General features: G+C 45.9%; 1 protein-coding gene across 2 annotated transcripts in view; it reads left to right on the forward strand.

Moving 5' to 3' along the window:
- SREBF2 (sterol regulatory element binding transcription factor 2) overlaps window positions 1–16287 on the forward strand; it is a 77840-nt gene that overhangs the window by 22181 nt on the left and 39372 nt on the right. For both annotated transcript variants that reach the window (XM_030915804.1, XM_010374590.2), the window contains exons 2-3: window positions 14075–14515; window positions 15824–16005. In XM_030915804.1, coding sequence (XP_030771664.1) covers window positions 14075–14515; window positions 15824–16005 — 623 coding nt within the window. The remainder of the gene's footprint in view (window positions 1–14074; window positions 14516–15823; window positions 16006–16287) is intronic.

Here is a 16287-nt window from a genome sequence, read left to right on the forward strand (position 1 = left end):
CCTCAGGTGATGCGTCCGCCTTGGCCTCCCAAAGTGCTGGAATTACAGGTGTGAGCCACTGCACCCGGCCAGTGATTCTTAATTAGTTCATGATATTATGGGGTTCTAGGCAGGACAGCAGCCTCTGCCTCCTCAACCCCATATAAACCAGAATGAGCAACTGCTGAGCTGGAGGAGCTCTCCTTCTTAGAGCATTGTTGGACAACTTGCTATGGATTCTCCTTCATTTTTAATAAGGAGAATGGCCAAGTTCACTACCATGAGTTGTAGGGCCCTTTGTGCTTTGGCCCCTAACAACCTGCCCAGTATGGCTGCCCTACCCATCACCCATTCTCTTCAACAGCCTACCATGCAGCTCCATGTCTCCCTGCCTTGGCTCATGAGATTCCCTGGCCTAGACTGTACTTTGCATCCTGATCAGCCTTCAATCCAACTCCGTCAGGGAACTGTTGACCTGCTGGAGTCTGTGATTTTGTCATGTTCCCTGTGTCCTCTTTGGTGTCTTGTAAATGCACATCTCTGCTGTGACAGTCTTCACAAACCATACTGTGATCCTTTCTGTAACTCTTGAGGTCAAGGACTAATTTATTATCTCTGTGCCTGGTACACAGTGGATGCTTAACCCATTGAAATCCTTCTGTATTTACATACTTACCTCCCTAAAAGTGAAAGCTTTGCAGAAATTACTTAGATTTGTCGAGATTTTCCAGGCTAGTCTAACTTTTAAAAATATCTTACTCCATTATGAGGTGAAACATCCCTTCTAGTTCTGGTTCAGAAAGCATGATCAACATTTTTATAGGTTGCATGAAAGTTGCTATTGAGAACATTTCAGTGAGTCAGTGCCAGTGCCAGTTTTTTTTTTTTTTTTTTTTTTTTTTGGTTGTTGTTGGATTTGTGTGTGTGTGTTTTTTTTTTAGATGGAGTTTCACTCTTGCCTTCTTGCCACCCAGGCTAGAGTGCAGTGGTGCAATCTCGACTCACTGCAACCTCTGCCTCCCAGGTTCAAGCAATTCTCCTGCCTCAGCCTCCGGAGTATAGCTGGGATTACAGGTGCCCACCACCACACCCAGCTAATTTTTATATTTTTAGTAGAGATGGGGTTTCACCATGTTGGCCAGGCTGATCTCCAACTCCTGACCTCAGGTGATCCACCTGCCTCGGCCTCCCAAAGTGCTGAGATTACAGGGGTAAGCCACCATGCCTGGCCTGGTTTTTGTTTTTTAATACCAGTATGCTTGGTGCTTGAAGCAGTACAGGGAAAGGAAGATTTTCTTCATGCATTTGTAGAACACAAGACATAAGAAAAACATCTTTAAAATTTATTTATTTAGAATCCGGGGGTGTGGCTTATGCCTAAAATCCCAGCACTTTGGGAGGCTGAGGCAGGCAGATCACTTGAGGCCAGGAGTTCAAGACCAGCCTGGCCAAAATGGTGAAACCCCCATCTCTACTAAAAATACAAAAATTAGCTGGGTTTGGTGGTACGTGCCTGTAATCCCAGCTATTCAGGAGCCTGAGGCTTGAGAATCACTTGAACCTGGGAAGCAGAGACAGAGGTGGAGGCGGAGGTGGAGGCGGAGGTGGAGGCGGAGGCGGAGCCAGAGGCTGCAATGAGCCGAGATCACACCACTGCACTCTAGCCTGGGCAACTGAATGAGACGGTCTCAAAAAATAAATAAATAAAATGAAATTTATTTATTTAGTGACCGGGTCTCGCTTTGTTGCCTAGGCCGACCTTGAATTCCTAGGTTCAAGCGATCCTTCCACCTTAGCCTCCCTTGTAGCTGGACCAACAGGCATGTGCAGCATTTAAAAAAAAAAAAAAACACTATATGTAATATAGCAAAGTAAAGTTTTTTAAAAGTTAAAAACAGTACTATTATACTAAAACGTCATGAGCACATATCAGAGAGTTATTAACGTTGTTAACGAAGATAACAGGATGACAAATGGATCCAAGGAGATTGCAAGAAACTGATATTTACATAGTAGAAAAAAGAATGCAGGAATAAGATTGCAAATTTAAATGCAAAACTAGGGCCAGGTTCGGTGGTTCATGCCTATAGTCCCAGCATTTTGGGAGACTGAGGCAAGTGGATCACCTGAGGTCAGGAGCTGAAGACCAGCTTAGTCTACTAAAGTTTTAGTAAACTTCGTCTGCTAAAAATACAAAAATTAGCTGGGTGTGGTGGTGGGCATCTGTAGTACCAGCTACTCAGGAGGCTGAGGCAGGAGAATTGAAACTGGGAAGTGGAGGTTGCAGTGAGCCAAGATCGTGCCACTGTACTCCAGCCTGGGCAACAGAGCAAGATTCTGCCTCAAAGAAAAAAAGGCAAAACTAGTTAATGTCCTACAGTGCAATGAAAACAAAAGCTTAAAGGCTATCTTTTCTACCAAACAGAAATCATTGTAACTTAACAATTTTCTGCAGACTAATATCTAACTTTACAGAATGGGAGCCCTAATCAGTAGTAAATAGAAAATCAAACAAGGTGATGATTCCATAGAGAGTCAGATAACGTTTAGGCAGGCATCATAGACAGTGTTCTAGTATAACTTTTTTTTTTTTTTTTTTTTGAGTCAGGGATCTTGCTCTGTTGTTCTAAGCTTGAGTACAGTGGTACAATCATGGCTCACTGCAGCCTCGAACTCTGGCCTCAAGTGATCTCCCATCTCAGCCTCCCAAGTAGCTGGGACTACAGGCATGTGTCACCAGGCCCGACCAAGTTTTTTTATTTTTTAGAGAGATGAGGTTTCCTGTTTTGTCCAGGCTGGAATGCAGTAGCATGATCATGGCTCACTGCAGCCTTAAACTCCTGGCCTTAAGTGATCCTCCTGCCTTCGTCTCCGGAGTAACTGGAATTTTAGTATAACTTTAAAGAGGCATAGAACCTTTTTTTTGGTCTTATTTCCAAGTTTTAGTTACTTTTTCTTTCTTGTTTTCTTGAGACGTGGTCTTGCTCTATCACCCAGGCTGGAGTACACTGACACAAACTCTGCTGACTGCAGTCTCCACCTCCCAGGCTTAAGCAATCCTCCCACCTCAGCCTCCTGAGTAGCTGGGCCTACAGGTGCATGCCACCATGCCCCGCTGAAGTTTGTATTTTTTGTAGAGATGGGTTCTCGCTATGTTGCCCAGGCTGGTCTCAAACTCCTGAACTTGAGAGATCTGGCCACCTCAGCCTCTCAAAGTGCTGGGGTTACAGGCATGTGCCACCACACCTGGCCAATAATTTTCTTTAACAAAATAAATCACAATTGAGTTCAAGAACTAAAAGATGGCTAGATCATCTGAGGTATAAAAGAGTCCTTGGTAAAAGCAATTTTTAGTTTTGAGGTGGAATTGTGAAATTCAGACTTTAGAGAAAGGAAGAGGGTGGTTGGTCACAAGTAGAAAAGAGAAGCCATGGCACTTATATTCACAGAAAAATTGCCGTACCCCACCCCTCAAAGGCATGTGTAGAAAAGGGAGTGAGTACTTGTCCAGCGTGGATGATGAACTAAAGTGGGTGGGAAGTGAAAATCCTTGGAACAGAAGGGAGCAATTCATAGGAAGCTTAGAAGCTTGTGTTTAAGAATTTGATTTGATTTAAGGGCTGGGCACAGTGGCTCACGCCTGTAATCCCAGGATTTTGGGAGGCTGAGGCAGGTGGATCACCTAAGGTCAGGAGTTCGAAACCAGCCTGGCCAACACGGCGAAACCCCATTTCTACTAAAAATACAAAAATTAGCTGGGCATGGTGGCAGGCGCCTGTAATCCCAGCTACTTGGGAGGCTGAGACAGGAGAGTTGCTTGAACCTGGGAGACAGAGGTTGCAGTGAGCTGAGATCGCACCACTGCACTCCAGCCTAGGCGATAGAGCAAGACTGTCTCAAAAAAACAGAATTTTATTTGATTTAAAAGACTGTTGGATGAACAAGATATTCAAAGAAGATGTTTGTCACTGGGTAGGAGGCTATGGTTGAAATTAAGGCAGAGTGTGAAAGTGGAGTGAAGAGGTAAATCCATGATGCTAAGGAAGGAGACCTGAGTGAACTTAAGGCAGGAGGAAAAAGAAAGAGCAGTGGAAAGTGGAGCTGCAGGTCCGTCTCCTGTTCAGACTGTAAGAGCTGGCTCAGGTCCCCTGCTACAGTAGGCCAGAAAAGCCTGGACTTCCACTGCTTTTTCCTGCAGAGCGGAGTCTCTCCGGGGCTGCCATGAGAGGCGGCGAGAGAGAGCACTAGACAGGGAAGACCATTTGAGAATTCCTTTGGGTTTCCTTTGTGATTCTTTTTTCTTCTCATTCTGAATTGTTTTATTTTATTATGTAATATTTTGTATATGCGAAGGAATATATGACACCTTTGTGTATGTTACGAAACACAAGCATTTGAGAATCCGCACCTCTCCACCCATTTTTCTTTGTGGTTTCTTTGCCAGTAAAAGAGTTCACTCATCCGTTGCTTAAAATATAGGATGCTTGAGTCACCAGCTTGCCATACTGTGTCACTCAACACCTCCTCCAGACTCTTCCCAGGAAGGTGACCCAGAACCCCCTTGAAGTACATGATACCATCTCTGTGCAAACCTGGTGTTTGAGTGGAGTGATTTTTAGACAGCAGTTTGCCTGTGAAAACCTTCCCTTTGTGGCCGGGCATGGTGGCTCAAGCTTATAATCCCAGCACTTTGGGAGGCCGAGACGGGCGGATCACGAGGTCAGGAGATCGAGACCATCCTGGCTATCACGGTGAAACCCCGTCTCTACTAAAAATGCAAAAAAAAGAAAAAAATTAGCTGGGTGTGGTGGTGGGCTCCTGTAGTCCCAGCTACTTAGGAGTATGAGGCAGAAGAATGGCATGAACCTGGGAGGCGGAGCTTGCAGTGAGCCGAGAAGGCGCCAGTGCACTCCAGCCTGGGCGACAGACTGTCTCAACAACAACAAAAAAACTTTCCTTTTGTTCCCTATATTATTGCTTGCATTTTAGGGCTTCTCAATTGAAGGATATGGTTGAAAGAGCCCAGTTCCTCAGCTGCTCCTCTGGGTGACTAGAGTGCGGGTAACTGAAGTTTTAGGTGCTTGAGAAAGCAGTGGTGATCACAGATAGCAGAATGGTGGAGAAGTGGTTGTCTCACGTTTACCTTCAGGTTTGATACTAGTCTACGTTTGTTTTTTTTGTTTTTTTTGTTTTTTTTTTTTGAGACGGAGTCTCGCTCTGTCGCCAGGGCTGGAGTGCAGTGGCCGGATCTCAGCTCACTACAAGCTCCGCCTCCCGGGTTCTTGCCATTCTCCTGCCTCAGCCTCCCGAGTAGCTGGGACTACAGGCGCCCGCCACCTCGCCCGGCTAGTTTTTTGTATTTTTTAGTAGAGACGGGGTTTCACCGTGTTTGCCAGGATGGTCTCGATCTCCTGACCCCATGATCCGCCCGTCTCGGCCTCCCAAAGTGCTGGGATTACAGGCTTGAGCCACCGCGCCTGGCCTACGTTTGGTTTTTTAAATAATTATTAGAAAAAAACATTGTGGATGGGGAGATAGAATCATTATGATGAAAGAGTTATATACATTCAATCAGGATATTCTTGGGAATTAGATTTTGCATTTACCTCCCTCACTGGTGTGGTCCATGTCATTTTCAGCGGCCTACACACGTCACACACCGTGATTATTTCTATGTTCTTGTGCTTGTTGGGCAGCTCTAATATGAAAGATAAAATGAACAAAAAGTACAAATGAAGAAAGTTTAGGTGAATATTCCTATAATCTTGAAGGTGAGGGTTTTTCTTAAGTGTTACACAGAAGCCATGTAATTTCACTCTACAATGTAAAATTGGTGTATAGTCAGTTCTGCTATAGTTCATCATGTGCATTTCTAAAAATCATGCTATGCGAAATCATACAATAAAAAACACAGGGAGTGGGCATGTTGGCTCATGCTTGTAATCAAGAGGCTAAGGTGGGAGGATCTCATGAGGCAGGGAGTTCATGACGAGCCTGGGCAACAAAGCAGACCCAGTCTCTCTTACAAATAAAAAAATAAAGATTATCTGGACATGGTGGTGTGTGCCTGTACTCCCAGCTACCCAAGAGGCTACATTGGAGGATACCTTAAGCCCAGGAGGTAGAGGCCACAGTGAGCTATGATCACATCACTACACTCCAGCCTGGATGACAGAGTAAGACTCTGTCTCTAAAACAAAAACCCAGAACTTACTGGGAAATGGGGGGTTACAGATCACAACAATAGAAATTCTCACAGGTGACCAAAAAAAGGAAAAGATGTATTTTTTAAAAAAGATGGGGACCTAATAAAACAGTCACACAGTCTTATAGACCAGAAAAACTAAGAAATATATAAATATTACAATGAAAAGGCACTTTGGCTTGAAAAACACCTGAGGTTTGCTTGAGGGAAGTAAGTGTCATTAGGTTACAGCTTGGGAGTTATCAGGAAGTGGTGGAAGGAGGGCTGTCTGAAGTCCAATGGAAAGTTCTGACATCAATGTGATGGATGTGATTCATAACACATGCAGTGACCTGATGAAGCTGGTAGATGTTTAAGGTGCCTGTGTGTGTGCACATTTTGTGCATTTCTGCATGGCTCATTTCAGCTGAATACGGTTTTCTGCATTTCCTAGTGTTTCTCTCATACATAAGCAAATGCAGAATTTATGTTATGCTCAGATTGTTGCTGGATATATCTGATGCATTTGAACAAATGCCCATTTTCAAAGCAAGAGTTAAAGCAAAAGTGTCAAAAAAAAAAAAAAAAAAAAAAAAACCCCGCTATGAATAATGTGTACTAGCTAATACTAAGTGCCAGGCATGGTGCCATAGATTCCACATGAGTTATCTCGTCAATCCGTGAGTTAGCTGTAATTGTTAGCCACAATGTACAGTTGAGAAAAACTGCAACTTGAAGAGGTAAAACTTGCCCCAGGTTCCAAGGCTAGGACATGGTGATTCTTAATTGCTATGTCATTCTTTCTTCCTCAACATATTAAAAGAGAAATAACAAAGTGGGGGAAATACTTGCAGACATTTAAGAAAGAACAAATATCCAAAATATCTGGAAGTTTTTAAAATCAGTGAAAAAAAAAAAAATAGCCTGATGGAAAAAATGGACAAAGATCTAGAGCAGGCAGTTTACAAAGGAAGAAATACAAATGCTCAATAAAATTGGGACTTAAAAAAAAAGACTTTCAGCCTCAGTTAGTACTCAGTCGTGCAAGACAAAACAATTTCATGTTGGTTTTTTCCACTATGAGATTGACAGAAATGGCTGTGAGGAAACACTAGCAGGAACATAGATTTTTGAAACCTTTCCAAAGCATGTATACTGGTCCTTTGACCCAGCCATCTAACTTCTAGGAATTTATCCCAAGAAAATAGAGAACTGGGGGAAAAAACGAGTTGTTAATAATGCCGAATAACTGGGTGGGTATGGTGGCACACACCTGTAATCCCAGCACTCTGGGAGGCCAAGTCAAGAGGATCAAGAGGATCGCTTGAGCCCAGGAGTTTGAGACCAGCTTAGACAACATAGGGAGACTCTGTCTCCACAAAAAAAAAGATTTATTTAAAGTTAGCCAGGTTTGGTGATGCATGCTTGTAGTCCCAGCTACTCAGGAGTCTGAGGTAGGAGGATTGCTTAAGCACAGGAGGTAGAGGCTGCAGTGAGCCACAATCACACCACTGCCTTCCAGCCTGGGCAAGAGAGCAAGACCCTGTCTCAAAAAAATTTAAAAAAAGATAATGCTGAAAAATTGAAAGCAATTTTTCATCATTGAGTAAGTTAAACAAATTTTCATCATTGAGTAAGTTAAACAAATTGTAATACACTGGTACAGTACAATGGCACACAACATAATACTGTGGGACTCTGAAAAGGATGATGTTATGTCTGTAATGGTTGACACTGAATGTTCTTCATATTAAGAAAAGGGGCCTGTAATCCCAGCACTTTGGGAGGCCGAGACAGGTGGATCACGAGGTCAGGAGATCGAGACCATCCTGGCTGACATGGTGAAACCCCGTCTCTACTAAAAATACAAAAAACTAGCCGGGCGAGGTGGTGGGCGCCTGTAGTCCCAGCTACTTGGGAGGCTGAGGCGGGAGAATGGCATGAACCTGGGAGGCGGAGCTTGCAGTGAGCCGAGATTGCGCCACTGCCCTCCAGCCTGGGCGACAGAGCGAGACTCCGCCTCAAAAAAAAAAAAAAAAAGAAAGAAAAGAAAAGGGAACAGGGTGCAAAGTAGCATGTTCAGTGTGATCTCATTTTTGTAAAACCATTTGCATACATGTGCATGCTTAAGTGTGCAAGCAAGCCTTGTAGAGGAAGAAGTCTGGAAGGGCACACGTTAAAACATTGACAGCCGGGCATGGTGGCTCACGCCTGTAATCTCAGCACATTGGGAGGCCGAGGCGGGCGGATCATGAGGTCAGGAGATTGAGACCATCCTGGTTAATGCGGTGAAACCCCGTCTTTACTAAAAATACAAAAAATTAGCAGGGCATAGTGGCGGGCGCCTGTAGTCCCATCTACTCAGGAGGTTCAGGCAGAAAGGCGTGAACCTGGGAGGCAGAGCTTGCAGTGAGCCAAGATTGTGCCACTGCACTCCAGCCTGGGCGACAGAGTGAGACTCTGTCTCAAAAAAAAAAAAACACTGACAGTGGGCCAGGTGCAGTGGCTCACGCCTGTAATTCCAGCACTTTGGGAGGCCAAAGCAGGCGGATCACAAGGTCAGGAGATCGAGACAAGCCTATCCAACGTGGTGAAACCCCCTCTCTACTAAAAATACAAAAATTAGCCGGGCATGGTGGTACGTGCCTGTAATCCCAGCTACTTGGGAGGCTGAGGCAGGAGAATTGCTTGAACCCGGTTGGTGGAGGTTATGGTGAGCCGAGATCACGCCACTGCACTCCAGCCTGGGCGACTGAGCAAGACTCCATTTAAAAATATATATATATTGACAATGGATGACTCAAGAGTAGTGGAACTGCTGGGTAATTTTTATTTTTGTTCTTTTCATTTATATGCTTTCTAAATTTTTCTTTAGTGAATATATTACTTCTTTGATTTTAACAAATTATTAAAAACAGGGCCAGGTGCAGTGGCGTATGCCTGTAATCCTAGCACTTTGAGAGGCTGAGGTGGGCAGCTTACCTGAAGTCAGGAGTTCGAGACCAGCCTCGCCAACATGGTGAAACCCTGTCTCTACTAAAAATACAAAAATTAGCAGGGTGTGGTGGTGTGTGCCTATAATCCCAGCTACTTGGGAGGCTGAGGCAGGAGAATCACTGGAACCCAGGAGGCAGAGGTTGCAGTGAGCCAAGATCGCACCACTGCACGCCTGGGTGACAGAGCGAGACTTTGTCTCAAAAAAAAATATATATATATATATATAAATTGTCTAACACAAGGTGCATAATAAATACAAAATATAAGAATAAATGACCTTTGTGAACTAGGTTTCCCAGCCCCTAACAGCCCCTCAAGCCACAAGCTCCATAAAGTACATGTGAACTCAGGGTCTCTTTGTGAGTCATGGGACTGCTTGCAATGCACAAATGATAACAGGAACCTCTAATTTTGGTTACTTGCTTTTAGAGACCAGAACCCAGATACAGTTTCCTGGGGCCTCACCTACTTTGTTAAGCAACTTAGCTGTAAGTTTACCAAGCAGCTAAAAACAGGAGCAGGGGAGTGAGATGAGCTTGAGCATGCCGGCCTAGCTCCTGGGAGGCCTGTCTCTGGCCCTGGGCTCTGTGGGCTGCCGCAGGAACTGGAGCTTCATTTTCAAAGCTCCATAAAGCTTGTGCCTTCTCCCAGGCCTCCCTTTTCTGAGTTTCATGGCTCTCTGTGGAAATGAGAGCCTGTGTCATTGAAGAATGTGAATGATCAGAGCAGGGAACAGTGAGGAGCCATTAGGATGTTCCCATGGGGTATAGCTCAGAGTTACAAAGCACAACTGCACCCTGGTTCTCCAGGCCTCCTCTTTTCTGGCACTGCAGACTAGATGGGGTCCTGGAGAGGCTCTGCGTGCCCTGCTGGAGCTTCCCATCACTCCTTTCTGCAGATGCTCATATTAACAGCCCCTCTGTGCCGCTCAGCCCTGTACCCAGCTGCCTGGCTGACTGGAGATGGCTCCATTGGAGCTTTTTGTGTGTGGGTTGAAAGGGATTTTTTTTTTTTTTTTTTTAATTTAAGCAGTCTCATTCCATCTGCCTACACACTCTCACGCTTCATGAACTAAGCTTTGTGACCTTTGTAGGTTACTTCACCACAGCAGCCCATATCTTCCCCACAAAAGGGTTTCAAGAGTACTTGACAAAATGAGATCAGTGCGCCCACGTGCCTGTGTAGTGGGTGCTCTGGAAGTACCACTAATAGGGACCTGCATAAGGGTCTGCCCTTCACCAAGCACTTTGGATAAATTATCTTATTAATCCTCAGAGCAAAGAGGCCAAGTGTGTATTTTTAAAGCAGCCTTTTGTAGTGAGGAAACCAAGGCATAGAGAGAAGTAACTTGCCCACACTCACACCACTGATTAGGTGGGCCTCCAGAGACTCACACCTAGGCCTGACTACCACCAAAGCCTGTGTGCATCTGTGAGACCACCCTGGCCTTCTGCCCTCCTTAGCTTTCCATGGATGGAAACTGTCGGCCAGTGAGTGATGTTTTTCTGGCTCTTTGTTGCAACCTTCTGTGTTGATGTCTTAGTTGGAATTTTGGGGCAATTCTAAAAGGTTCAACAAATTCTTAGATTTCTCTCGATCATTTTCTTAAAGTATTTTATAATCTTGTACTTGGAGTGTGTCAGCACTAAATTACGTTTTGTTTAAATGTACTGAATTTGAGGACATTTCTTAGTTTAATCATGTCAAGGAATTGGAATTGGTTAGTACAAGTTGCAATGTCTGTAGCAATCTGCCCATTTCTCCCTCACACGAGGCTGAGTGAGGACAGAGCTTTGTGTCATGGTGTTGGTGAATAATACCACTATGGAGGAATGGAGTCTGGTGAGATGCTGTTTTGCCCACAGCAGGCTTAGCTGACTGATACTTAAGGTGCCCAGATTGAAATGCTGAGCTCCAGTGATCCCATATGGAGGCCACACTGGAAAGCCCCAGCAGCTTTATTTATTTATTTACATTTATTTATCTATTTATTTATGTATTTATTTTTTGAGACAGAGTCTCACCGTTTCACCCAGGCTGGAGTGCAGTAGCTCGATCTTGGCTCACTGCAACCTCCGCCTCCCAGGTTTAAGCAATTCTCCTGCCTCAGCCTCCCAAGTAGCTGGGATTACAGGTACCCAGCACCATGCCTGGCTAAGTTTTATAGTAGTGACGGGGTTTCACCATGTTTGTCAGGCTGGTCTCGTACACCTGACCTCAGGTGATCCATCCACCTCAGCCTCCCAAAGTGCTGGGATTACAAGCATAAGCCACCACCCCGGCCTATTTACATTTATTTATGATTTATTTTTCCTATCCTTTGTAAGCTTCACAATTTTTTTTTTTTTTTTTTTTTTTTTTTTTTTTTTTTTTTTTTTTTTTGAGACGGAGTCTCACTCTGTAGCCCAGGCTGGAGTGCAGTGGCACGATCTCTGCTCACTGCAAGCTCCACCTCCCAGGTTCACACCATTCTCCTGCCTCAACCTCCCGAGTAGCTGGGACTACAGGTTTCCGCCACCACGCCTGGCTAATTTCTTGTATTTTTAGTAGAGATGGGGGTTTCACTGTGTTAGCCAGGATGATCTCGATCTCCTGACCTCGTGATCCGCCCACCTTGGCCTCCCAAAGTGCTGGGATAATAGGCGTGAGCCACTGCACCCGGCCCAAAAAATCTTTGTGTTTTTTTGTTTGTTTGTTTGTTTTGTGTTCAGGGAAGGGATCTGGCTAGGTGCCCTGGCTCACACCTGTAGTCCCAGCACTTTGAGAAGCCAAAACGGGCAGGTTGCTTTTCAGGAGTTTGAGACCAGCCTGGGCAACATGGTGAAACCCTGTCTCTACAGAAAAGACAAAAATTGTCTGGGCATGGTGGTGCACGCCTGTGGTCCCAGCTCCTTGGGAGGCTGAGGTGGGAGGATCACTTGAGCCTAGGAGGCGGAGGCTGCATTGAGCTGAAATTGTGACACTGCACTGCAACTTGGGTGACAGAGCAAGACCCTGTCTCAAAAAAGAGAGAGAGACAGACAGACAGAGTCTCACTGTGTTGCCCAGGCTGGTCTCAAACTCCTAACCTCGAGTGACCCTCCCACCTTGGCTTCACAATGCACTGGGATTACAGGCATGAGCTACCATACCCAGCCTCAGCAGCTTTCTGTTTGTCAGATACATAAACATACCCCAGGCTCCAGCGCCTCCCCCTGCCCCCCCAAAACCAAAAAAACACACACACACACAGCACAACATCGGAGACCTGAGAAGAACATCCTGTTGGTGGTTTGGGGGAATGGAGATGGTGCCTTTTTTTTTTTTTTTTTTTTTTTTTTTTATAGTGGTGGTGTGGTGCTTTTTGTTGTTTTGGTCTCTAAATCAGAGCATCATATGGCCTTGAGGGTTTGGAAAGGAGGGGCCATAGTTCAAGAACAAGCAGTAGCTTCTTGGGAGTGTATTAGAAAGAGAAAAGAATGTGGACGATGTAGAAAATTATAGATCTGAAATTATCTGGGACAAAGCTGAGGCCCCTGACTCCTATAGGGAGCAGTCATATGAAAAGAAGGGAGTCATGAGAGATGAGGGGGTAGTTGTGGGTTAAGTTAGGTTTTGGAAATCCTGTGGGAAGACTGGCCAGAGAAGAGGCCCTGGAAGCAGGCTTGAGACGCTTTGGGCTGGGAATTTAAGGGTCCCAGCTACTCGGAACATGATCTAGAAAGGGGAGTGTGGTCTCCAGGTGGACACATCCCTTTGGAGCCAAGACCCCTTGCCCAGAGAAAAGGGGCACAACCAGACAAGGGCCAGCGTGGGCCCTGGGAAGCACAGAGTCCAGGGCGGGGCCGGCTTGCTGTGTTCTGACCTGTCAACACACCTGCACTGCGTTGTGGTAGAAGAACACAAAGCTGGGAGGCAGAGAACTGGTTCTAATCCTGGCTGTACCCTAACAAGCTGTGGGACCTTGGCCAAGTTACTTTCCTCTCCTGGATTTCATATATGGTCTTTCCATTCTTTGCATCCCTGAAGTTCCATGACTTAGGGGCCATCAACTTGGTTGTCCCTGAGTGTTTCCGAGAATACCAACAGTGCCCATGGCGTTACTCAGCTTGGAGAGGAGGCCCAGAGCCTCCCTGTGGTGAGAAGGAAAGGGGTTAGAGCAAGTTAGAGTCTGCAGTGCTAGGACTGGAGGTGGCCTCACAAGCCAAGGCCGCTATACTCACAGCCTTAGGACAGTGACTCCCTACTCGCTGCCTCAGCGTCTCCAGCTGTAAAAAAGGACCCTTGGTACTTCAACAAAACAGCACCCACCTAGTACAAAGGTGGTTCTTTTTATGATTGATCAAAACAATCAGGGAAATGAGAGAGGCTGGGTGTGGTAGCTCACACCTGTAATCCCAGCACTTTGGGAGGCTGAGGTGGGTGGATCACCTAAGGTCAGGAGTTTGAGATCTGCCTGATCAATATGGTGAAACCCTGTCTCTACTAAAAATACAAAAAGTAGCCAGGTATGGTAGCGTGCACCTGTAATCCCAGCTACTTTGGAGGCTGAGGCAGGAGAATCACTTGAACCCGGGAGGCAGAGGTTGCAGTGAGCCGAGATCGCACCATTGCACTCCAGCCTGGACAACAGAGAAATATTCCATCTCAAAAAAAAAAAAAAGAAAAAAGAAAGAAAATGAGAGAAAGGGCCTGGAGGTGAGAGTGAGGAGGGAAAAGAACATCAAACAGATAAAGTCCTGTCCTGTTGTCCTGGGACCTTGGTCAGCCATCTTGTCCCAGATGATCCCCACAAGAAAGAGGTAAGGGTTTCCTGACCCATTTCTGCCACGGTCTTAGGAAGGCCATTGGGTTTTCATGCGTTAGTTTCTTAAGCAAGTTTGAAAGATAACTTTTTGGATAGCAATAAAATTACTCCTTTTCTTTTGTTCACAGAGATGCTGCAATTTGTCAGTAATCAAGTGGGAGAGTTCCCTGACTTGTTTTCAGAGCAGCTGTGTAGCTCCTTTCCTGGCAGTGGTGGTGGCAGCAGCGGCAGCAGCGGCAGCAGCAGTAGCAGCAATGGCAGGGGCAGCAGCAGCGGAGCTGTGGACCCTTCAATGCAACGGTCATTCACCCAGGTCCCATTACCTTCCTTCTCTCCCTCGACGGCCTCCCCACAGGCTCCAACCCTGCAGGTCAAGGTTTCTCCCACCTCAGTTCCCACCACACCCAGGGCAACTCCTATTCTTCAGCCCCGCCCCCAGCCCCAGCCTCAACCTCAAGCTCAGCTGCAACAACAGACGGTAATGATCACCCCAACATTCAGCACCGCTCCGCAGACAAGGATCATCCAGCAGCCTTTGATATACCAGAATGCAGCTACTAGCTTTCAAGGTGATTCAGAAGTCAGAATGGTAGTGGTTGGTTGGTCCCAAAGTTTATATGCCAGTTTGCAGACACTGTAAATATTTCTGTCCTCTTCAGGAATGGCAGGTATATCAGTATGGTCCTGTCTGAATGAGTTTCTGGTAACTGTCAATAGGAACTGGTACAGGAGCATGTCACATTCTGCAGCTTCAAATACCTTAATATCTATTGTGCCTATATCAAAAATACTTGATTAAGAAATCCAGCAAGCGGCCGGGCACGGTGGCTCACACCTGTAATCCTAGCACTTTGGGAGGCCAAGGCAGGCAGATCACGAGGTCAGGAGATCAAGACCATCCTGGATAACTTGGTGAAACCCCTTCTTTACTAAAAAATAGAAAAAATTAGCCGGGCATGGTGGTGGGCACCTGTAGTCCCAGCTACTTGGGAGGTTCAGGCAGAAGAATGGCGTGAACCCAGGAGGCGGAGGATGCAGTGAGCCAAGATTGTGCCACTGCACTCCAGCCTGGGTGACAGAACGAAACTCTGTCTCAAAAAAAAAAAAAAAAAAAAAAAAAAAAAAAAATCCAGCAAGCATAGTAGACACAGGGCTTTCCTGATAACTAGTGGTGGAGACTTGAATAAGGCTTGAAATTGGCTAGGTGGCAGCCAGATCTCAGCCGCCACAGTTGAGAACTATTCATTCAGCAAACATCTGAGCATCCACTATGGCGATGAATATGACTTTTAATGTAGGTGCAGCAGCTTCAAGTAGCAAGCTTCATGCTGGGCCCTCAATATGTGTTGAGGGAATGGATGACTGAAAGGGGCTTGTTCGTTGTGTGATGTGCTGCATCCCAGTGCCTTTTCATCATATTTCCCTCTGGCTCGCCTTGGGTGAGATTAGTATTGCTCTGAATTTCAAAGAATCTTACAGTTCTTCAGTGGAGTTCAAGAATTGGGACGGGTAGAGGAATGTAAAGGCAAAAAGCTGAGACAGCCCTCCCAAAGTACACTTACCGTCCAGAAAGGATGGAACGAAATGAAGCCCCAGGGAGTTGTTGATTCTCAACATCTGTTAACTCCCTTGCTGGGTGCAGTCATTTGCTGACTAGCTTCCCTTTCCTCCACCCTGGCACCCAGAGTAATAAAACAATTTGTACTCGTTCCCTCAGAAATTGATGCAGCCCTTATGGGATGTTCTGGTTGTCTAAACCAGCTTGTAAATGGCTGCGCACATCATCTTCAGCAGCAGGTGGGGAGTTGGAATCATTATGAGATACTTGACAGAATGCATTCCTCATCTCTGTGCCTTTTTTCTCCTCTTCTCCCAAGTCCTTCAGCCTCAAGTCCAAAGCCTGGTGACATCCTCCCAGGTACAGCCGGTCACCATTCAGCAGCAGGTGCAGACAGTACAGGCCCAGCGGGTGCTGACACAAACAGCCAATGGCACGCTGCAGACCCTTGCCCCGGCCACGGTGCAGACAGTTGCCGCGCCACAGGTGCAGCAGGTCCCGGTAAGTGGCTGGAAAGGATTCAAGGAGGCACTGGATGGGGCTGTTAACTGGTCCTTGGTTGAAGATGTGGTCTACATACTAAGAAGGACCAACCACAGTGTACACAAAGCAGCTTCTAGAGCACCAGGATGCACCTGTGAGCAGTGTATAGAGACCTGGCTGAGCCCATATCTGTAGATAGTCACTGGCACTCAGGAAAGGCTGGTGCAGTCACTTTATGTACACATGTAATGGGCATAAAACTGGAAAGAAATGTGCCAAATTGGTATCTCCCAGATAATT

The sequence above is a fragment of the Rhinopithecus roxellana genome, chromosome 13 (assembly GCF_007565055.1).
Source record: "Rhinopithecus roxellana isolate Shanxi Qingling chromosome 13, ASM756505v1, whole genome shotgun sequence".
In the NCBI taxonomy this organism is placed as follows: Eukaryota; Metazoa; Chordata; class Mammalia; order Primates; family Cercopithecidae; genus Rhinopithecus; species Rhinopithecus roxellana.